The 24611-nt window shown below is 38.3% G+C and overlaps 2 protein-coding genes across 3 annotated transcripts in view; one reads left to right on the top strand and one right to left on the bottom strand.

The window, feature by feature from the left end:
- LOC135206829 (sphingomyelin phosphodiesterase-like) overlaps window positions 1–8078 on the top strand; it is a 126398-nt gene extending 118320 nt beyond the window's left edge. Inside the window, exons 13-14 of the mRNA XM_064238319.1 lie at window positions 7023–7130; window positions 7658–8078. Coding sequence (XP_064094389.1) covers window positions 7023–7130; window positions 7658–7820 — 271 coding nt within the window. The 3' untranslated portion in view covers window positions 7821–8078. The remainder of the gene's footprint in view (window positions 1–7022; window positions 7131–7657) is intronic.
- Window positions 7894–15623, bottom strand: LOC135206924 (hydroxysteroid dehydrogenase-like protein 1). 2 transcript variants are annotated; one of them, XM_064238421.1, is made up of 7 exons: window positions 15200–15597; window positions 12233–12355; window positions 11760–11870; window positions 10991–11208; window positions 10638–10767; window positions 9949–10046; window positions 7894–8583 (listed from the first exon to the last, which is right to left on the bottom strand). In XM_064238421.1, exons 1-7 carry the CDS (start codon window positions 15399–15401, stop codon window positions 8518–8520), a joined length of 948 nt encoding a protein of 315 aa, XP_064094491.1. In that variant the 5' UTR covers window positions 15402–15597; the 3' UTR covers window positions 7894–8517. The 2 variants fall into 2 exon arrangements, 1 of the variants encoding a protein (XP_064094491.1); XR_010312847.1 differs by lacking the exon at window positions 7894–8583 and having other exon boundaries at window positions 10900–11208; window positions 15200–15623.
- Window positions 15624–24611: the final 8988 nt, after the last annotated feature.

Below are 24611 nucleotides of genomic sequence, written 5' to 3' on the forward strand. Positions count from 1 at the left end.
AGAGTAGTGGCAAGATGTTCGAAAATAAGGAAACGTGGTGGTTCAGTGAAGAAGTAAAGGATGTAACAAAGCAAAAGAGAGAAACAAAGAAAAGGTGGGAGGGGACCCAAATGGAAGAGGACTGGATGGCCTATAAAGAAGCAAATAAATTAGCAAAGAAAACTGTAGCATTGCTAAGGATAGAGCATATATCAGCTTTACAAAGAGCTAGAATACCAAGGAAGGGCAAGGAAAGATCTTTAAACTAGCACACTGAGAAATAAGAATACCAAGGCTATAACACACATAAGACAGATTAAGGATAAGGATGGAAATATACTGAGAAATGAGAGAGACATAATAAGGAGATGGGAAGAATATTTTGAGGCCTTATTGAATGAAGAAAATGAAAGGTTTCTAAGAGGAGACGGACACACAAATTGTGGAACAGTCACAGAAATAACAAAAGCTGAGGTTAGAGTGGCACTGGGAAAGATAAAAATAGTAAACAGTGGGACCAGATGGCATACCTGCAGACGCCTGGAAGGCTCTTGATGAGGTAAGGAATTGACATATTGTGGCAGTTAATGAAAAAAGATTATGGAAAGTGAGACGATACCCGAAAAATGGAGAGAAAGTATATTTAATCCCAATATTCAAAGAGGGGAGGGGAAACATACAGTGTTGTGAAAATTACCGAGGAATAAAGCTCATGTCACATACACTGAAGGTATTTGAAAGAATTATGGATGAAAGATTACGGCAGCAAGTTTTCATCGGTAGACAGCAACTAGGATTCATGAAGGTGCTTAGTACTGTGGATGGTATTTTCGCTCTGAGACAAATTATGGAAAAGTACAGAGAGAAGTAAAAGGCCTTGCAATTGGCCTTTATAGACCTTGAGAAGGCATATGACAGAGTACCACGACAGGGAATATGGAGATGTCTCAGGGAGAGAGGAGTGATGGAGAAGTATGTCAGCAAGATCAGGGAGATGTATAGAAATGTAAAGACCAGTGTCAGATCTACAGTTGGAAGAACAGAAAATTTCCAAGTTGGAGTCGGGTTACATCAGGAATCTGCTCTAAGCCCACATTCTGTTTAACCCTCTTACGCCGATTGGACGTATTAAACGTCGAGTCAAAATGTCTCCCGTATGCCGATTGGACGTATCATACGTCGCTCAAAAAAGTTTTTTTTAAAAAAAATTCGCGGGAAAAAAATACTTATAGCCTACAGCCGAAAACTTTTGTATCACGCGCCTTGGGGGAGCTGGGAGTTCACGGATCAAGGCGTGTTTGTTTACAATCGCTAGCAGGCGCGCAAGCGCGAATTTCTTTCTTATCGCACTAAAAAGTATCAGTGACACATCTCGGAAATTATTTCGTCACTTTGACATAATTATTGCACCATTTTAAATTATCCTTTACATGAAGTATTATATATGAAAATGTGCGCAATTTCATGCACAAAAAAATACAACTAAAAAATACTCATGATTGTAGCTTTATCAATTTTGAAATATGTTCATATAAATAACGATAAGTGCAAAAATTTCAACCTTCGGTCAAACTTTGACTCTACAGAAATGGTCGAGAAACGCAATTGTAAGCTAAAAATTCTTATATTATAGTAATATTCAATCATTTGCCTTTATTTGCAACAAATTAGGACGTCCTAGCACAATATTTCGATTTATGGTGAATTTATGAAAAAACTTTTTCCTTACGTTCGTGCGATAACTCTTCCGATAAATTTTTTCGTGCGATTGTCCTAATGTTTGCACCCTTTTAAATTGCCGTTACATAAAGTTTTATATATGGAAATGTGCGCAATTTCATGCACAATACAACAAAAACAACCCATGGTTGTAGCTTTTATCAGTTTTGAAATATTTTCATATAAATAACGTTAAGTGCAAAAATTTCAACTTTCGGTCAGCTTTGACTCCTACCGAAATGGTCGAAAAAACGCAATTGTAAGCTAAAACTCTTATATTCTAGTAATATTCAATCATTTACCTTCATTTTGCAACGACTTGGAAGTCTTTAGCACAATATTCGATTTATGGTGAATTTATGAAAAAAAAAAAAAATTACGTTCGCGCGGTAACTCTTCCGAAAAATCAGAATTTTTTGTGCAATTGTCGAAATGTTTGCACCATTTAAAATTAGCTGTTACATAAAGTTTTATATATGAAATGTGCGCAATTTCATGTAGAATACAAATAAAAATGATTGAAGGTTGTAGCTTTTCTCTTTTTTCGAAATATTTGCATATAAATCACGATAAATAGAAAAAAACCACGTTCGGTCAAATTTGACTCTACCGAAATAGTTGAAAAAAACGCAATTGTAAGCTAAAACTCTTACGGCCTAGAAATATTCCGTCATTTTTTCTTCATTTTGAAACAAATTTGAAGTCTCTAAAACAATATTTGTGATTTATGGTGAATTTTTGAAAAATATATTTACCTTCACTCCGCGCGCCGATTCGCGGCCGCAAGTCTCCGAATACGTACATGGCATTATCCTAATATTTGCTCCTTTTCATATTAGCCTTTTATAGAGTTTCATATATCAAATGTGCGCAAATTCATGAAGAATACAATACCAAAATAATTGAAGTTGTATCTTTTTCCATCTTCGAAATATGTGCATATAAAAAATATATATATTAAAATTTCGACATTCGGTCAAATTTAACTCGTCCGAAATGGTCGAAATCTGCAATTATAATCTAAAACTCTTACAGTATCGTAATATTCAATCATTTGTCTTAATTTTGAAACAATTGGAAGTCTCTAGAACATTATTTAGAAATTACGGTGAATTTTTGAAAAAAATATTTTTTTGCGTCCGCGCGTTACGAATTCGTACATCATTTTGTGATAATATTTTTCCGGTGTTGCTTTTATTGTTTTACAATGTATTATATATCAAAATGATCGCAATTTAGTGTACAATACAACGCAAAACAAAGTCAAACTGGTTAGCTTTGACCGTTTTCTGCACAGCGTGATTTGAATACAATTATGTATGAATTTTTTTTTTTTCGCTACCATATATCGCATTACTTTACATATGATAATGATATTATTTTTCATTTTGATGGTTGCATTCTAAACTTCAGGCAATGACAAAAAAAGGAGCCAAAAATGAACTCTTAATCTTCAAAAGTACGCGCGCTGTAATTTTTTTGAAAAAAATTATTTTTTCCGGTTCCGCGCTCACTCCAAACCAGGCCCGGCATACGGGAGAACGTTTTGATTTTTTATTTAGGGCTCCCGGCGTAAGAGGGTTAACATCGTCTTGGATGTGTTAACAGAGGATGTCAGGGAGGAGCCACCATGGTGTCTGCTCTATGCAGATGACATAGTTTTGGTAGCCGAGAAACAGGGAGAACTGAGAGGAAACTTGAAAGATGGAGATATGCCTTGGAGAGTAGAGGTTTAATAAGCAGGAAAAAGACAGAATATATGACAACTGAATTGGATGACGACCAGCAAACAACAATCAAATTAGGCGGAGGAAACATCAAAAGGGTTCATAAATTCAAGTACCTTGGCTCAGTGATTGACAATGAGGGGAACATGGAAGAGGAAATTAACATCCGGATTCAGTTGTTGGTTGGAACAACTGGAGGAAGGTGTCTGGTGTCATATGTGATAGGAAAGTCCCTATAAGATTAAAGGGCAGAGTGCACAAGGCAGTGGTCAGACCAGCAATGACATATGGATTGGAAGCAGCCCCTCTAAAGAAAACAGAGGGCAGAAAGTTGAACGTAACCGAGATGAGGATGGCTTAGGTGGATGAGTGGAGTAACCAAAAAAGGAGGAGGGTTAGAAATGAACATATTAGGGGTGCAGTAAAAGTCACTGATGCATCAAAGAAGGGCAAGAGCAGGTTAAGATGGTATGGCCACCTGACGAGAAGAGAAGATCAACACATGGCAAGAGAAGTGATGGACGTGGAGGTGGATGGAACATGAAGGAGAGGAAGACCTAAGACCAGGTGGAGAGATTGCATTAGAGATGATATGAGGGAGAAGGGAGTATGGGAGGAAATGACACGGGACAGAGGTAGATGGAAGAGACTCATTAGAAACGGCGACCCCGAATAGGGATAAAGCTGGGAAGAAGAAAGATATATATATATATATATATATATATATATATATATATATATATATATATATATATATATGTGTGTGTGTGTGTGTGTGTGTGTGTGTGTGTGTGTGTGTGTAATATAAGCAATATCCTCTTGGACCTGCTTTTGTCAGTACAACATTCGAACTAGGTGACCTGCAAATTACACTTCCGTCACTAAGTGTGGCAGAAAGGATTGCCTATGAAAGACTGGTATAATTTGGTGACTTTTCACAACCTCAATGGCAAAGCTTTGGAATTCTCTTCCGGCTTCAGTTCTTTTCCTGATTCGTATCATTTTGCATCCTTTAACCCTTAAACGCTGACTGGACGTATTTTACGTCGACATTTTTTGTCTCTCGGGGTGCCGACTGGACGTATTTTACGTCGACATACAAAAGTTTTTTTAAAAATTCGCGGAAAAATACTTTTAGGCCTACCAGCCGAAAACTCTTGAATCACGCGCCCTTGGGGGGATGCTGGGAGTTCACGGATCAAGGTGTTGTTTGTTACAATCGTTACGCAGGCGCGCAAGCGCGAATTTCTTTCTTTGCCGCACTAAAAAGTATCTGTGACACATCTCTGAAATTATTTCGTCACTTTGACATAATTTTTGTACCATTTTAAAATTAGCCGTTACATAGAGTATTATATATGAAAATGTGCGCATTTTTATGTAGAATACAACAAAAAAATACACATGATTGTAGCTTTTATCAGTTTTAAGATATTTTCATATAAATAACGATAAGTGCCAAAATTTCAACCTTCGGTCAACTTTGACTCTACCGAAATGGTCGAAAAACGCAATTGTAAGCTAAAACTCTTATAGTAATATTCAATCATTTAAATTAATTTTGCAACTAATTGGAAGTGTCTAGCACAATATTTCGATTTATGGTGAATTTATGAAAAAACTTTTTCCTTACGTCCGCGCGTAAACTCTTCCGAAAATAATCATACATGCGATTGTGGTAATGTTTGCACCATTTTAAATTAGCCGTTACATAAAGTTTTATATATGAAAATGTGCGCAATTTCATGCACAATACAACTAAAAACAACCCATGGTTGTAACTTTTATCAATTTTGAAAATATTTTCATATAAAAAATAAGTGACAAATTTTCAACCTTCGGTCAATTTTGACTCTACCGAAATGGTCGAAAAACGCAATTGTAAGCTAAAACGCCTATATTCTAGTAATATTCAAGCATTTACCTTCATTTTGCAACAGATTGGAAGTCTCTAGCACAATATTTCGATTTATGGTGAATTTATGAAAAAAAATAACATTTTCTTTACGTCCGCGCGGTACTCTTCCGAAAAAATCATACGTGCGATTGTGGTAAGTTTGCACCATTTTAAATTAGCCGTTACATAACGTTTTACATATGAAAATGTGCGCAATTTCATGTATAATACAATAAATAGTTGAAGGTTGTAGCTATTCTCATTTTCGAAATATTTGCATATAAATCACGATAAATAGAAAAAAAAACACGTTCGGTCAAATTTGACTCTACCGAAATGGTCGAAAAACGCAATTGTAAGATACAACTCTACAAGTTCTAGTAATTTATTCAGTCATTTATCTTCATCGTGAAACAAATTCGAAGTCTCTAGCACAATATTTAAATTTATGGTGAATTTTTAAAAAAAAAATTTACTTTCCTTCCCTCCGCGCGCGGATTCTCCGCCACAAATCTCCGAAATGCGTAAGTCCCATTCTCGGAATATTTGCTCCGTTTCATATTAGGCATTTCATAGAGTTTTATATATGAAAATGTGTGCAATTTCATGTAAAATAAAACGAAAAATATTTGAAAGTTGTAGCTTTTCTTATTTCCGAAATAATTGCATATAAAAAAATATATATATAAAAAATTCGACATTCGGTCAACTTTAGCTCGTCAGATATGGTCGAAAACTGCATTTGTAAGCTAATATTCTTACAGTATAGTAATATTCAATCATTTGTCTTCATTCTGAAACATATTGGAAGTCTCTAGGACAATATTTAGATTTATGTGAATGTTTTTGAAAAAAATATGTGTTTACGTAAGCGCGTTACGAATTCATGCATTATTTTGTGATAATATTTTCTCTGTGTTGCTTTTATCGTTTTACAATGTGTTATATATCAAAATGATCGCAATTTAGTGCACATTACAACGAAAAAAAAGTAACTTGTTACCTTCAACCGTTTTGCGCACAGCGCGATTTGAATACAATTATATATGAAATTTCGTTTTTGCGCTATCATATATCGCATTATTTATATATGATAATGATAATTTTTTTCATTTCTGATGGTTGCATACTAAACTTCAAGCAATGACAAAAAAAGGAGCCAAAAATGAACTCTTAATCTTGAAAACTAAGCGCGCTGTGATTTTTTGAAAAAAATATTTTTTCCGCTTACGCGCTCACTCTCAAACCCCTCCGGCATACGGGAGTCATTTTTTTATTTACCGCTCCGGCGTTTAAGGGTTAAGAGGCAAGTCTCATCGCTGCATTATGTTCGGGCCCATCTTTCGTCTCTTCACTTTTTCTCTTCAGAACTGGGCTGGTGAAAGGCATTTGGTTATCCGTTCCCTAGACGCAAGCAATAAAAAAGCTATTAATCATTCACGTGATAAAAATTGTGACAAGTATCAGATTGAAAAACCGCAGCTTCATAAGTATTTTCCTATCTCTTCAGAACAGGGCTGGTGAAAGGCATTTGGTCATCCATTCCCTAGACGCAAGCAATAAAAAAAAGCTATTAATCATCCACAAGATGAAGATTGACATGTATGAGATTGAACAACCATAGTTTCATAAGTATTTTTCCTAATCGTGAAATTGTAATGGTTCCAAGTTTAAAGTAGGGTATCTTCGCCTCTTACCAGGTACACGTCTCAGGAGGCTTACGGAGTTCAAACACTGACGGCAGCTAGCGTTGATCAGCTGACTCTCAATATGGCCGCTGATAAGGACCTGTTTGCGCAGTATGTGAGGTACGTATAGACCACATTTCCAAGATAAAAACAAAACAATGGCTGATACAGTGTGTGATTTAAACGCAGTGTAAGACTACCAAACTACAAGATAAATTCATTTAGGCAACATTACAAAGGTAAAATGTGTCTTGCCTAAGTTATGTGATTCTACCCAATCCCACTCGAATGTGCTCTCGTGATCAGAGCAAGAAGATAAATTAGGAGCAATTCAAAATGATGTAGGAACAACTGAGATTACAGCATTAACACATTACGAGTTAGAAAACGATCATTATTTTTACGTAATCTGGGGATATAACCATTATGCAAACAAAACATCGACTGTTAAAAAATAAATCTTAATATACATAAATGGCTATATCACTATACAATGTTGACTTAGACCCGTTTCATTTTGGACTTTCTTTTAACGTCTATTCATTGCCAGTATGAAGAATATAAGAAAAGACAACTCACCTTATCACCTTTGTACACTCGCTTCAAGCGTCACTGTTTATCGTTCGTCTGCTCTTGTCATTCAACAGAAACAAACAAAATCATTACCTGGAGCCACCTGAGATGTTTACCTGCCCAGAGGATCCAACTTGCCATAAGAACGAGCTCTGCGGAATCGTCAATACTGACCATAATCTCCGTGACGCCTGCCACCGAATTGAGAAAATCATAGATGGAGGATACTACTTCTAGGTTTCTTGTCGCCATTTAAGTGCTCCTCCAGCAATTGATTCCGGCTTAGGATAATAAATCAGTTTATAAAACGTTTTATGGACAATTATAATCTTTATTAAATGAATCTATCCATAGCATATTTGATCAATCCTGTTTTATCATTTCTTCCAGAAAAACATTAATGGTGAATTGCTTACGATTTTGTATATTTCTTACAAAAATAGTAGTTTGGAAACAATAAGTTGAATGTGATATGAATAAAGGTTTGGATGGACATTACGAATTATGATCCTTTTTCTAGAATTCTCAATAATTAGTACGGAAATGTTAGTGCTATCACCTGAAACGGTTTTCGCAGCGATCGAGTTTAAAAAACAAACGTATACTTACATACGTACATGTACACACACACACACATACACATATCATTGAAATCACAAGATATTCACTGTCCTATTCACTATCCTTTCTTCTATCAAGTGTTTTATTTATTTAGAGTAATTCAAAAGCGTGAATATTGGTAACTATATCAGTTCACTTCTTATTACTTGAGATGAACAGCTTCCGCCTTTTGAGCTAACACTTCTTATTCAAATACTTCCCGTGTGTCGCGAAAAACATAAGTAGGTCTCTGAAATCTCTTATTACTTCTGTCGAGTCGCAACTTTCGTATCAAATACCATTAATTCAACCGTGGCTGCCACAGCCAAAGAGCTTAACGGATGATGTATTGCGCAGACCTCGTGATCATCCATTCTGGCAGTGCTCGTGCCATCATCAGCTGGAAAAGGGTACGTTATATTTTGAGCAATAATATTAATAATTTGACAGATATTTGGTATTTGATCAGTTACCTGTGTGCATCACTACTCGTCATTAGTGCTATTGTGATACTACTTTATACATTACAACTATACTCGGTTTTTTTCCATCTGTCCACCCGCCTGTAGTGTTTGCGTATGGTAACACTGCGTCCCGGGCGTAAGTTAGTTACATTCAACAATAACAATATCCTATTTCGAATATTAACGGTGTAATTCGCATACAGTTAATTATTAAAACACTTTTCAGTTGCAAATGTACACCCAGATATCATTTTAATTACCTAAAACTTACACATAGCGTAACTATCTAAAGCTCGGGACGCAGTGTTACCATACGCAAACACCACAGGCGGGTGAAATAAACTAGTGAAGGTTCAAGTTTAGTTAAACCCTAGGCTAACCCTGAACAAAGAGAGCGTCCAAGCAGTGCTACATTCTGTAACTTCGTTGTTTCTTCGTTGACGCAATTCTTAATACATTACAACTAGGTAATCGCCTCCGATGTGAAATAAACCAGTGAAGGTTCAAATTTAGTTTGATACCAATAGGAACTGTAATGTTTGGCACTGGCAACTTTTCCCATAAGATCAGACACTAGGCTAACCCAGGCCAAAGAGAGCTTCCAAGCAGTGCTGCATGAAGTACCTTCATAGTTTCTTCATGATGGTCTCATGACGCAAATTGTTGTTAAATTAAAGACTAAAAACCATTACGAGTTCAAATAATTGAAGACCATTTTTTTGTTTCCATCAAAAATAGTTTTTAATTTATGGACGTGTTGAGTTTATGGCCGGCCTATCGGTTCTTCAGTCAGGTTAATTTAATTTAAAATTATGAGGTTGGTCAACTCAGCTTATAATTCAAGCCTTCTAAAGAAGGCATATCGCGCTTGCCGTGTATATATATATATATATATATATACTATATATATATATATATATATATATATATATGTGAATATATATATATATATATATATATTATATATATATATATATATATATGATTTTCGTTCCGTCCACTGGATAGTGGTTCGATCCCATGAGGGGACGAAATTATTATCAACTAAAAATTCCCCTTCGGTACATTATAAATATATGAAAATATATCAATTCCGAGGTTAGAGCAAATTAGATATGAAAGGACATTTGTAGCTCGAATGATTTATATGAATCACGGTGATGTGATAATTATTCATATATATATATATATATATTATATATATATATTATTAATATATATATATATATATATATATATATATTATATATATTATATTATACATGCATATTAGTGGAGAGAAAGTCAGTGTTACCACATACCTGTAATTCATGGTTCCAAAACCCAGCAGTTTCACTAGCGTAACCTATTGTGGCGACAGCGTGTCTGGCAAACTTGGCCGGAGTTGGAACGCCTAGACCTAAAAGAAAGTGATGCTCAGTCATTTCTCGATTCGCCAAGTGAATCTTTTGTGAAAACGCGTTTTGATCATAAGCAACAACTTCTAGCAAAACCTTAGATAAGTTAATCAACATCATAAGAAATTATTGTTGAGAGTTACCTATTGTCTTTTTTGTAGATTTAAGCCAACAATATAAAACTGAATTGTTTTTAGTCTCTCTCTCTCTCTCTCTCTCTCTCTCTCTCTCTCTCTCTCTCTCTCTCTCTCCAGTTTATCTTTTCCTTAATTTTACAGTAATATGATCTGCTATATTTAAAAGGCCAAAATAGAATTAATCATACAGTCACCTGATTTGCTTTATGTAAAAAGTAAAATTTAAATCAATTATACAGTAATATGTTTTTCATGTAATAAATCATATCTCTATGTAATTAATATTAATTTGACCTTCATTATAATAAAAGGTCAAATTAATATTAATTACATAGTGATATGATTTCCCTTATATGAAAGTTTCAACTTGAAATTAACTATTCAGTAATATGATGTGTTGCGTATAAAAGGCACAACTTAAAATGACTCAATATTCAACTGTACCGACTCACTTACTTGGTTTGCTTATGGTCTTGCTCCAAGCGGTCATATTCGTGGCAACTGCCCCGGGCAGCACCGTTTGAACGTCGACTCCAGTCCGTCTGTATTCAAACTCCAGACTTTTGCTGAAGCTCCTTACGAATACCTGCAAAGAAGCAAAGGATTAAAGGGATATAAGCTACGCGCGCACTTATTTGTGTATATTTGTATGCATATATTGGCCCTTGTTATTAATATTCTCTGGTATTCATAATTAAAGCAGCTTCATATATTCCACCTTTGAAATCACTCGTAATTCTTTGAAACATTCGTGACGTATCCCAGTTGTGTGTGTTTGTGTGTAGGCCTATGTACCGCGACGGTCTCACCTTCGTAGCAGCATAAACCTGGAATAACGGAAAGGGAGCAACGGCAGCTGAAGAGGCGACATTTACGATGAGCCCGCGTTTCCTGACCAGCATTCCAGGGAGGACTATCTTGGACATTGCTGGAACGGAAGCCACGTTCACGATCACTTGGTTCCACACCTCGTCTTCGGTGATGTTCTCGAACTTGGTGGGGACGGCGAGAACGCCGACGTTGTTCACTGTTGGAAATGAGCAGCCCTAGAGAAATCGATCACACGATGTCTGGGAAAATCATGGGTTCACAGAAGGGCATTGCTATCTGGAATGAATTGGCTGTTGTTTTTGATGACCTCTGCCTTCTGTATAGTAATTATTATCGCTGATCTTAATATAAATGAGAACAATGAACACCCTTATGGATTAGGCCTAAGCCTCACAGCATAGAATGCCCTCATGACTTATGTAAATAAAACACAAGAAAGAGAATTCATCCAAGGTCTCCTAACAAGCTAGGTCAAAGTTGGCATATATGAAATAGCATCAACTGTAACTTCGTTTTTTTTTTTTTTTTTTTTTTTTTTTAACCGGCTTGGGGCCGACTCGGGTAGAACTTTCGCCGGCTAAAACTTGAATCATTTAAAATAGTCATATTACAATCATAAGAAACAAGTAACCCCAAATAAATTTGAAATGTCCATATAGAATGTGAAACGTACAAGACAATTTTAAATGACCCTGAAAATCTGAAATACCATTAAGGATAGGAGACATTTCGCAAAACCTGTCTTACCCAGAATCCCAATATCTTTGTTGGACAAGCCGTCCGCAATGTGATCGTAGATCATTCTCCCTTCTGAGAAGTCTGCCTGAATCACCTCAACCTCCACGTTGTGCTTGACTCCTGAGGAGAGGGAAGTGAAGGGTTAACATCTACGAGAAAGCTTTTGCTAGGCCTAGTTAGGCGGAAGAGGTTGCTCAGTCAGACGCCAAAGTTAAAAGCTATTAAATTTCTCAATGCAGCACGAAAGGTTTGCTCCTACGAAGTAGAAAATGTACCCAAACAAGTGTAGCAGACTCCATTGAACTTTAAAGCATTCTAATCATCACATGAAAGATAAACTGATTGTGAACAAGTTTATCGGCAAATGGAATCGGTGTGGAATTCAAAAAATGTGTCAGAATCAGTCACATGGATTGAAACAATGGAAAATAATCGGGAAAAGGAAGAGAAGGGTGTTCACCCATCACCTCGCAAAGACTTACTTATTTCTTCAGCCACTTTGTCCAGCTTCACGAGAGTTCTTGAAATGAGCACGATGTTGAAACCGCGCTCAGCCAACTCGTGAGCATAGGCTTTGCCGATGCCGTCCGTGGACCCAGTCACCACTGCCAAGCATAGTCCCATGCAAGGAAGAAGAAAGTGAATTAGAAAATCGTGGTAATAGTAAAACCATCAGTAATTCAAGCGTAAGATAAGCAGCATTAACAACAACTATAGTAGATTCACATCAACTGTGCATCTGATGTCTAGGCCAGTCCCTTATGAAGCTCCTGATTGGGTGTTGATAAGCCAATCACAGCCTCACAGGGCGGGAAACTCTCAGTCTCTCTCGAGAGTTCACATAGGCAGGATGTATGTTCCAGAGTCAAAGTATATAGGGTCTGCTCAACTCGGCAGTGGGGGCGGAGCTAAAACTGTGACGTCACAAGAGTAACACTTCCAATGCTTCTCCATTGAATTACTTAAAGAACCTTTAGTTTTTATACATTTAATCCATATCGCATGGTGTTTTTGATAAAATCTGTAAAGAGGCCACATGCTTGATGTTTTTTAATACCCATTCAAAGTATTTAGGGTCTGCTCAACTCGGCAGTGGGGGCGGAGCTAATACTGTGACGTCACAAAAATAATCCTTCCGGTGCTTCTCCATCGAATTACTTAAAGAACCATTAATTTTCATGCATTTAATCCATATCGCATGGTGTTTTTGATAAAACCTTGATAAAATCTGTAAAGAGGTCACATGTTTGATGTTTTGTAATACCCTTTCTCTTATTAATTCACCAAGCCTTGTTTTATTCCACATAAAATATACCAGTTTGAACACACAAAGCTACTCCAGCGTTCTTCATATATTTATTCTTTACTTATTTAATTACTTACCTATATAATGGTTTGATGCATTCTCTTCAAGTCCATTTTTTATAACATGACAACTCTCTCTCTCTCTCCAAGGGGCGGGGCTAGATTTCAGATCTCCCACGAACGCTTAATTTTTATCATTTTTGCGTGCGTAGATAATTTTTTCTGTGCGCGATTATGGATTTGAAAGTAATTGTAGTTGCAATGTGTCACATACCAATTGAAAGGGCATTCTTTGTACTTTTACATGGTACATGGCAAAATGTAATAAGATGAAAAATTATGTAAGAAAAATGTGGTAAATAAAATTTAAAAATTTTGGTCCGTCTTTGACCTAGAATTCCTCGAAAATTTCTGAGAATACCTATCAATTTTGTTTAAGCATTATATAGTAAATTTTATCAGCTTTCTAATCCATTTTCCAGTTTCTTTCTATCATCATCCCTTAGTCAGATACGCTACGAAACGTGAATGTATGTAGGTTGACGGATGGAGTAATTGCACATTTTTGTGTGCGCAGATAATTTTTTCTGTGTGTGCTTGTGGGTTTTAAAGTAATCGTAATTGTAATATGCCATATATCATTTGAAAGAGCATTCTTTGTACTTTAACGTAGTATACGGCAACATGTAATAAGAGGAAAATTTATATAAAAAAGCGCCATCGCAAAAATAGTTACATAAAAATGTTATCGTAAATATAGTCTCATAAAGATTTATGGTCCTTTTGTAACTGATTACGTTTCACAAGGGGCGGGGATAAGTTTTAGTACCGCCTCGTGGGCAGACCCTATATACTTTGACTCTGGTATGTTCCACCTCTCCTGAGGGATACCTTTGAAAAACGTATCCCTCAGGAGAGGTTGAACATAAATACTGCCTGTGTGAACTCTCTCAAGAGACTGAGAGTTTCCAGCCCTGTCATCGGCTTTTCAACAGCCAATCAGGAGAGTCGTAAGGGACTGGCCTAGACATCAGATGTACGGTTGGTGTAAATCTACAATAGAAACATTTAAGAATCTCTGGAGCAATGACATCATATTTCACGGTCCTTTAGCAGGTTTGGGAACAGAATACGTTCTTGTTATCTTGAGTATTCATATAATCAAACTCCTTAGCAAACAGACTTCTACCTGAGATGCAACACATTTTGCTCGAAGTGTAATGAAAAATTTTAAATAGATAAATTTTTTGCAGAAATGGAGTGTTTTTTAAATGCCGCATCAAACTCTCTCTCTCTCAAGGCAAGTATATATATATATATATATATATATAATATATATATATATATATATATATAAATATATTATTAAATATATATGAATAATTATCACATCACCGTGATTCATATAAATCATTCGATTTACAAATGTCCTTTAATATCTAATTCGCTCTAACCCTCGGATTGATATATTTTCATATATGTACTGAAGGGGAATTTTTAGTTGATAATAATTTCGTCCCCTACCCTCATGGGATCGAACCACCGTCCAAAGGACAGGCACGAAATCAGGACCGACATTGACGTTACCAATTCGGCTAACAGTGAGGCTGTAAGTTTATATCGATTCTGACCTTACAAATCACCGTCGAACTCGGTTTTTTTGTAATTAGAATCGATATGAAACCCCCTCTACCATGTTAGCCAATTCGAACGTTTGACGCACGTAGCAATATTATGAATAATTATCACATCACCGTAGAGCGAATTAAATATTAAAGGACATTTGTAGCTCGAATGATATATATATTATATATATATATAGATATATATATATATATATATATATATATATATATATATATTCACACACGAAATTAGTACCAATTAAACACTGGATGATATACAAGATAGCAGATATAATCAAACGCAGGAAACACTCCAGTACTCGTATGAACAGGTGATAGCTGATGATAAAATATGAATGAACACATTAGGACATTCTTTGGTTGAAACACAGACGAAGTCGAGGTAGCTCTGTCATATTGCCAGAAGCCTAGTTTTATCCTGAGTCAGCATAAGACTTGTTAATGTTTTCCTGAAGATGAAGCGTCTCATAAGCCTACTATACTACTATATAGACTCACCTGCCCAGCCTCCGTATTTTTCCTTCAGGTTTGTCTTGAACAATTTGGATATGTCGTGGTAGAAGATGATCTTACAAATCGTCCACAGCAACTTCAGAACGATAATCGTCACAGTTATCATGCCGATGACAGAAAACACGTCAAGAGTTATCCTCTCTGCGTCGGACACATCATTATCACCACTGTTACCGATGAGGGACATGATCACTAGATAAAAGTTCGGAGGGAACTGACTTCAACTGAGAGCGCTGGGCTGGGTAACGCAAAACAGCGCCTCGGCGGGGACCTACTAGTACTATGTCGTAACACTTATTTAATCTCCAGTGGAACGTGGATTGCGTGCTATGCCGCCGCTCTAGATCAATACCCCCGCTGGCATTTTGTTCGTCATACTAGTTCATGAAGAATTTCGTTTGTTCGTAAACAGCGTGAAGTGGTTTCAGCCCGCTCGATTGAAAAAACAGTGTGATTTCACACGAAAAAATAAAATAGTTATCAACGTCCAGCGATATACGAAGTACAGTATATGTTAATTTCCTTTTCCGGATCATTATTAAGCTTCGAAATGGATTTCAAATTACCGTGAGAAAATTGCAGGCAGACAGAAAGGAGAGACTGAAGAAAACTGATGTGAAAAGAACCCAATGAAATAATGGTATTTTCTTATCTGCCCTTATGTCTCTCACGTCATCTTTATTTCAAAATATGGCCAAGGTTCTCTCTAGAAACCCTTTTTGTTATGCTGTACTTTGTAAATTTTTTACAAAGCCTCCTAAAAAAAAAAAACAGAACACTGAGACTGTTTACAGCTCTCTTAAGACTGGACCGAAGGATTAGTTATTTTTAAGTGGCTAGGAACCAATTGGTTACCTGTAACGGGACCTACAGCTCATTGTGGGATCCGAACCACATTATATCGATAAATGAATTTCTTGTCAACAGAAATGAATTCCCCTCATTCCACGCTGGCAGAACGGAGAATCGAACTCGCGACTACCGAATCGGTAGGCGAGCACGCAACCCACTCGTCCAACGGAGAACTTCTCCAGCCTCCTGTTTCATGTATGTATGCGTAGGTATACGTATATTTGTTTGCTGAGCATAGCTTGAGAAGTGTTCAGCGTGACATAAATTTAGCCTTACCTTATTCAGCAAACATATGAAAACTTAAAAGAATAGTACCTATGAAGAAGCAGATGGTATTCTGAACAATTACTTGGCTTGTAAAGTATTTACGTTTTTTCATATTTACCTTAATTAAAGATTAAGGCGTTAATGTTTTTTATCATGATTTACCTGATACTTTGATAAAGAATGTAACATTGATACTTTAAATCCATGCTAAGTGAACTGTATCTTTTTTTGAGCGAAGCTGCAAAATGTTTCGTCTTTACTATTTAGCGTCATTAGAGTCATTAGAAATGGAAGAAGGTAAGAGTTGCCAGTTAGTGACTTTCGAAGAAATTCACTGAAATCGGGTCACACGAGTTTTGCTGCATACTGTACCACACAAACATTCGTCCACTAGAGCAAAGCAAGAGACAGATAAAAGAGGAGAGCTGATTTCTAAAGTCTCCCCAATTCCTACCACGAATAGGGAGACATGGTTCGTTGGTAGTCTTGCAATTAACATTAGGAGTCTGGTGTGAGCGACAGCGCTCACGAGAAAGACCAGCTACAGCCAAGGTCTACGGGTACAACCAGGATCCTGGGTACAGCCACCGTAGTGACTGAATTATTTCATAGCACTTGTATTAGGGTGATCTGCCACAGTGACGTTGTCAGTGATAACAGATTCGATTCAGTGATTTGTGAGGCTGACAATGTTTTAATTGCATTTTTATTCATATAAAAGCGAACAGCTATTGTTTCTTTAGGTTTTGAAAAACCGTTTTTATTTTTTATTGTTAAATTTTGAATGTTGATACATCTACCTCTCTGATGCTTGCGCATGAATAGCAATATAATGATAATAATCTGCCTTATCTTACAAGTTTTGTTATCTTGTTAGATAAATTTTTGTACCAGGATGAGAGAACGTACTAATAATGCTCTAATTACCCAGTCATGATTAGCAGGCAGTAAATTCTTAGTTTCACATAGCAAACCGATTTTAATATAGAACCAGTTTCAATATTTACAATATTTTGGATTCAGTTCGCTTTTTTCTCTTCATACCTAAACGGTTTCATTTGTAAGAACTTCTTTGGCAAGTTCATGGAATATGAGATCCGTCCCATGCGCATCTGGGATAATGTAAATTGATAATGAGAAATTTATAATATATTGTCTATAGTTCTGCTTAAATAGGAATTTAACTTGCTAACTCTTTCCGGATGAATTCTTGGTGAATGGTTGAAATTTCTTTTATTAATATCTAATGAATTTGATAAATAAATGAATATATAAATGAACTGATAGATAAACTGGTTAATCAGTTGATTATATATTGATTAATAAAAGTTACCCGAAAAAAAAAACTAAAAGCTGTGTCTAATTCTCATTATGAAGAAAAAAAATATACACTTAAATAATAAATATATGATTCGTCATCTACTTCTATACAGCAATTACACCCAAAAGGTCACAAGTCTTATTTTCTGAAAAATCATAAATGCCCATTGTCACTTTGATTTTTTTGCAACTTGAAGAATTTGCAGGTCCTAAATAAAGACTAATTTGTGAAAACACTTAATGATAAAAACTGAGCACAGAACTGATTCGAGAAAAGCAAAAACAAAAATATGCAAAACAGCACATTTTGGTTTAATGGAGGTTAGAAAATCACTGTTGATTAACACCATTATTTCGATCTTCCATCTTCATCTTTAACAACACATTTCTTACGAGATTCAAAGGACGCTGTGACTTCCCAACTTATTGATTCTGCTGATATGAAGTCACCGATCGACTTCATAAATTTCGGAAAATATTTAGTGGTTTTGGGGAGCAGTAATTTGAAGGCGACGTCGATTTTGCTGATGACGAGGAAGGCAGCTCTTTATTCTGTTCTAGTTTCATATCTATAATCATACCTCCGTACTTGGTACACAAACCATTACGCAGTAGTTATTAACAAACTAGTGAATGAACAAGTTTAAAATACATAGATTTGATAAAATCTAGGCATATTTCCACAAACACACACATTATATATATATATATATATATATATATATATATATATATTATAAATATGATATTTTCATGATAAAATAAAGTTTCACATATACTTACCGAACAGTTACATAGCTTATAGCTTCTTACCTACGGCAGTCGAAATTCAAATTGTTGGCGCCAGCGGCGTTGCTATCTTAAGTATAGGTGATACAAGACCCGCCCACATCCGGGAACCCTGGGTACTGCTAGCCTTCTACCGTCAATTTTCGTTTAGCCGCCACGTCCATCTGTGGGGAGGTGGGTGGGCTTTGATTATGTAACTGTTCGGTAAGTATATGTGAAACTTTATTTTATCATGAAAATATCATTTTCACAATAAGTGGACTTACCGAACAGTTACATAGCTGAATCCAAACTACCCGGAAGGAGGGTGAGATGGACACATAAAAATGACAGTAAGACCACATTAAACAGCAAATGTTGCAGTACCCACCTACCTGAGAGAGCAGCTGCAGGAGAATACTGCCTCTGGTTAGCGCTCTCATCACTCGTAGGAGACGTGGCAGTATAGGCCAGGGTCGTCCCTACTTAGTGGGATTTTGTAACCATGGACAAGACCGTTGGTTGACAAAATATTAAAAAACAGATAATGCCCTTGCCCTGGGCTTCAGAAACCAGATAAAAACAACAGACCATCACCTATACCAAAAATAATGACATACTCCAAAAGTAATAAATAAGATCTTTGGAGGTTCTCCAAAGTACTATGAGCCTCCAGTCTGCCCACGACTCAACAACCTATAACAAGGCAAGGAGACAGTAGAGGATAGAAAGTTCCCCTATGTTTCCTTTCCCAACACCATGCCCGCTACCGACAAAGGACCCAATTTACAACAACTATCATAGGTAACTTCTACATTCTTCAGGTAAAATGAGGCGAACACAGATCTTGATCTCCAAAACGTAGATTGAAGAATCGAGGAAAGCGACATATTGTGCTTGAAGCTTAAGGATGTCGCCACTGCACGTATTTCATGTGCTTTCACCTTAAGCACATTTAAGAGTCTGATCTTGGACTTGAGAGTGTGACTCCAGTATCAGACTTCTCAAAAAGAACGAAATAGCGTTCTTGGAGAGGGGTTTTGCAGAATTCTTAACCGAACACCAAAGTCGGTCGGAATTACCTCTAACGGATTGTGTCCTTGACAGGTAACATTTCAGAGCTCTGACAGGACATAGTAAATATTCTTCGTCCATCGGACCCACTATATTAGATAATCCCTTAAGTACAAAAGATTTAGGCATGGGTTAGAGGAGATTCGTTCTTTGCTAAAATTCGTTAACAAAAGAACAAACCGCATTACGATTTTTTGAACCCCATCTCTTTGTGGATGGCTTGTAACTCACTCACTCTTCCTGCTGTAGCCAAAGCGAAGAGAAAGTGCCCTTCCTCGTTACATCTCTCAAAGACGCTTCACGAAGTGGCTCGAATCGTGAAGACATCAGAAAAGTTAAAACTACGTCCAAGTTCCAGTCCACACTATCCTTCTTGGATACTTTTACTGTATTAAAAGATTTAATTAAATCTCCAATATCCTGGTTAGAGGAGATGTCAATCCATCTATGCTTAAATACCTGAGGACAATGCATAGCTCTGTACCCTTTTAATTGTCCGATACCGACAAGTTCTTAACTTCTTTAAGGTACAGCCAAAAATCAGCTATTTCTGTCACAGAGGTTTTAGAAGACGAGAAATTATGTCTTCTGCACCACGTCCTAAAGACTCCCCACTTTGATTGGTAAAGCTTGGCAGAAGAGCCTTCTTCGACAGTTAGCAATAGCCTCTGCCGCTCTACGAGAAAACCCCTTCGCTGACGAGTTTCCGGACAGTCTGAACCCCTGTCGTGGACAGAGGCGGACAAAATTCATGCTGATACCTGTCGAAGTGGGGCTGTTTGAGTAGCCGAGGATACTGAGGAAGAAGTCTGGGATGGTCTATAACCAACTTGAGAAGGTCTGGAAACCCCACTTTCCTGGGCCAGAATGGTGCTACCAACGTCATTGACACATTTTGATGTGAGAGGAACTTGTTCAACACCTCTGATCATTCCAAATGGGGGAAAGGCGTAAACGTCTAGACCCGTCCCAATCTGAAGCATTGCGTCGGTCTTCCAAGCAAGAGGATCTGGAACTGGGGAACAAAAGATCGGAAGTCGATTGTTCCTCGACGTGGCAACAGATCCACTGAAGGTCTTCCCCAGTTTCCACAGTTCCTGACAAATTTTGTCTTGCAATGTCCACTCCGTGGGAAGAACTTGGTTTACTCGACTGAGTTCGTCTGCCAGTACATTTAACTTCCCCTGTACAAACCTCGGAACGAGGGAAATATCCCGATCTTGAGACCAGAGAAGGAGATCTTCTGCGACTTTGTTGAGGGAGAATGAATGGGTTCCTCCCTGATTCCTGATATAAGATAGAGCGGTGGTGTTGTCGGAGTATACTGCCACTCTCTTTCCCACGACCAAAGGAGCGAATGCTTGCAGACCGAACCAAATCGCCTTCAACTCCTTCATGTTGATGTGATTCAACCTCTCTTTCTCTGACCATAATCCTGAGATCTTTTTGTCCCTAGGAGAGCTCCCCAAACCTCTGTCCGATGCGTCGGAGTATAATAATTCTACGTCTGGGTTCCTTAATGTCAGGGAGAGACCCTCTTGCAATCTTTCCCTCGACATCCACCATCTCAAGTCGTTCTTGATCTCTTCCGACACTGGGAACGAATACGTGTCTGGTTGAGACTTCTGACACCAACTCGCTTTGAGATAAAACTGAAGAGATCTCATGTGAAGACGACCCAACTTTACAAACGTCTCTACTGATGATAACGTCCCTAGAAGACTCATCCATTCCAAGGCGGAGGAGGACTGACGATTCAGGAATTGGCTCACTTTTTTGAGGCAAGATTCTATTCTTTTCGGGGACAGAAAAACCCGAAAGTCCTGAGAGTCCAGAATCTCCCAAATAGGGGATCTTCTGGGACGGCAACTAATTGAGACTTCTCCAGGTTGATGAGAATTCCCCAATTTGACTCGCTAATGACAGTGTCTTCCGTAAATCCTTCACGCACTGTGTCCTCGAACCCGATCTGAGAAGCAGTCGTCCAGGTAAAATGCTGCATTTATGCCCAACATATGCAGCCATTTCCCCAATGGAGCAAGAACACGAGTAAATACTTGAGGGCCGTCGAAAGGCCGAAACAAAAGGGCTCTGAATTGATACGTCCTCCCTTCGAACACAAATCTCAGGAACTTCTTTGAACTCTGGTGAATCGGGACATGAAAGTAGGGCGTCCTTCATGTCCAGGGACACCATCCAATCGCCTGGGCGAAGTGCCGACATCACAGAATGATTTGTTTCCATATTGAACTTTGTCTTCAGCACAAAAAGGTTCAATGCGCTTACATCTAGCACTGGCCTCCAACCTCCCGAGGCTTTGGGAACTACAAAGAGTCTGTGTAGAATCCCTGAGAACTGTCGAGGACTTCCTCTATTGCTCCCTTCTTGATGAGTGCATTGACCTCTGCTGCTAAGCCAAACGCTCTCTCTGATCCTGGAGAATATGCTGTTAAGCTGATTGGTGTATCGGAGAGAGGAGGATCTAAAACAAAAGGAATCGAGTATCCCTCTCGAAGAACTTGAACTACCCATTGCTCTGCACCTCTTCGACTCCATTCTTCCCAAAAAAGATGGAGTCTTGCCCCTACTTGCACGTGAAGGAACGGCTTCTCACTTGTCCCGAAGGTTTGGGGGGAGGTTTCTTTGAGGACTTGTACTGTGGACGCAATTAGTCCTGGTCGTTGCCACTTAGGTTTATTCCCTCGAAAGGGATGCTTCTGAAGAGGAGAAGACTTAGCTCCTGTCGGAGTAGGCTCTTTCGGACGTCTGGAAGACTGAAGAAGGAGATCATTAGTAGATTTCTTTTCTAAATCCGATAGAATTTGTTGAATGGTTTCTTCAGGGAAAAGATGAGATTTACAGAGAGGAGCAAACATGAGAGCCGACTTCTGGTTATTAGTGACTCCTTTAGACACGAAAGAACACCACCTTTCTCTTCTTCTTCATCACTCCCATTGTGAAAGGGCTGCTAATTCTCCTGAACCATCTCTAACAGCCTTATCCGCACAGGACAGAACTCCTAACCAGTCTGTGGCAAAATCTTCTTCTAAAGACTGACAGTCTTCAATCTTGCGAGCTAAAGAGGCAATAGTCCAGTCCAAAAAACTAAATACCTCAAATACTTTAAAAATATTCTTCACCAAATGGTCCAGCTCTGAAGAAGAAAACAAAATTTTAGCTGACGAAAAAAGCTGCTCTTCGGTGTGAGTCCACTAAACCGGAGAAGTCTCCCTGGGAGGAGGCAGACACTCCCAAAGAAGGAACTTCTCCAGTTGCGTAGAAGCGATACGCTTTACTCTGAAGCTTAGAAGGTGGGAAAGCAAACGAAGCCTTACCTGTTTCCTCTTCTTAGAAAGCCACTCTGTTGACTCCTTAAGGGCCTGCTTCGAGGACTGAGAAGAACCAATTTAGGTAGACACGAATACGCTTGTCTTCCTATCTTTAACGAACATTTGAAGGCGGTGAAGACGGAGAAGCAGGTTCAAAGTAATCTGGATAAGTGGACAGGAAAAATTTAAGAAGACTCGAATAAGCCGACGAATCCTTGTCATCTTGATCCAAAGCTTCCTCTTCAGACTGCACGGAAGCAGAGTCGAAATCAGGCTTATGTTCTACCCCGTGGAGGATTTCAACAAACTCATAAGATCCTGGAAATGCTTCTTAAATGGAGCTAAGGTAGAATCGTCTAACACCTGTAGAAGTCGATGGTCTTTCAGTCGAAGAACGATTCTTTCTAACAGGTGAAGTCTCCGCACCACGAGTCGACACAGGCGAACAACCAGTCGAAATTCCTATCGACTCACGGCGAGGGGAGTCGAACAAAGACGAGCGAATACGCTTCTCTGGACAGTAATACGGAGTCGAATGAGGCGACCGAGCCGAAACTGCGACCGAGACTCGCTTGGAGAGTCGAGCGATCGTGAATTATCACAAAGTTTAGTCCGAGAGCCATTGCTTTTAGCCGAAAAATGCGACTGCGGAGGAGATTCACTAAATATCACATCCGGGAGCAAAACTACACGAAGGTTGAGGTTTCGGGCCTCCAATGCCTCTTAGACTTCTTAACAGGAGTCGGTGACGAATCACCCGCAAGAATCGAATGTCTTTTTAACGGTCGAGACACCAAATCACCTCGCCTTTTGCGCACTGGCGATTGCACTTCCGAATCAGAAGACAGACGAGAATCACAAACACTAACACCTTTCCACATCTTTTTGGACGACACCCGCGAGTCGACGGAGTCGACGGAGTCGACGGCTGACCGTGGGCAAACTCCCCCAGACTCCTTACGACCTCCGGTATGTCTTCTCCCGGTTGCGGGGGAGCGGGACAGTGACCTTCGTCTGGGAGTCGAGGGGGAACGGACAACCGCCTCCTCAGGCGCAACATTAACACTTTGCACTGCACTAGATTTCACTGTACTATCTACGAAAGCTTTAAAACAAAAGACATTCCTAACTTCATAACTGATTCAGCTAACACTTCGAACTTTTTTATCCATCTTAGACTCAAGCAAGGCAATGGTGTTGGGTTCGGAAACATGGGCAACTTGAACAGGGGTAATCAAAGGAGAAGTAGGAGGACTATTAATTGGAGAAATATTCTCTAATAAAGGAGAGGCAAGAGAAGACTTATTTGTCTCCGAAGGAAACAGGAGTAGTTTCTAACCTATTCTTACTACTAGCCCTAAGAGCTGCCTTCCTCTTCCTATCTTTCTCCATTTTCTCAGCATGCGATCTAACCGCCTTCCATCCCTGTTCATCCAATTCTTTACATTCATCACATGTCACATCCATACCATTACAATTTTGTCCTCTGCATTTAGTGCACTTAGAGTGCGGATCGTGACATAACTTAGCTAATCTTGTTTGCAGCCAGCGCTGCAAAACCTTACAGCAGATGAACTAGAATCTGACATAATTAGCAATAATGACGAAAAAAACTGAATAGAGATAGCTAACTGGCAAGAAAAAAACAAAAACCAAAAACTTGTACATCCCAAAACCAAAAACAAAAACCAAAAATCCAAAATGGCGACGCAGGAGACTGCAGCGAAAATCTCACAGGTGTTACCCCGTGAGCGGCAGAACGAAAATTGACGGTAGAAGGCTAGCAG

The sequence above is a fragment of the Macrobrachium nipponense genome, chromosome 31 (assembly GCF_015104395.2).
Source record: "Macrobrachium nipponense isolate FS-2020 chromosome 31, ASM1510439v2, whole genome shotgun sequence".
NCBI classification, from domain to species: Eukaryota; Metazoa; Arthropoda; class Malacostraca; order Decapoda; family Palaemonidae; genus Macrobrachium; species Macrobrachium nipponense.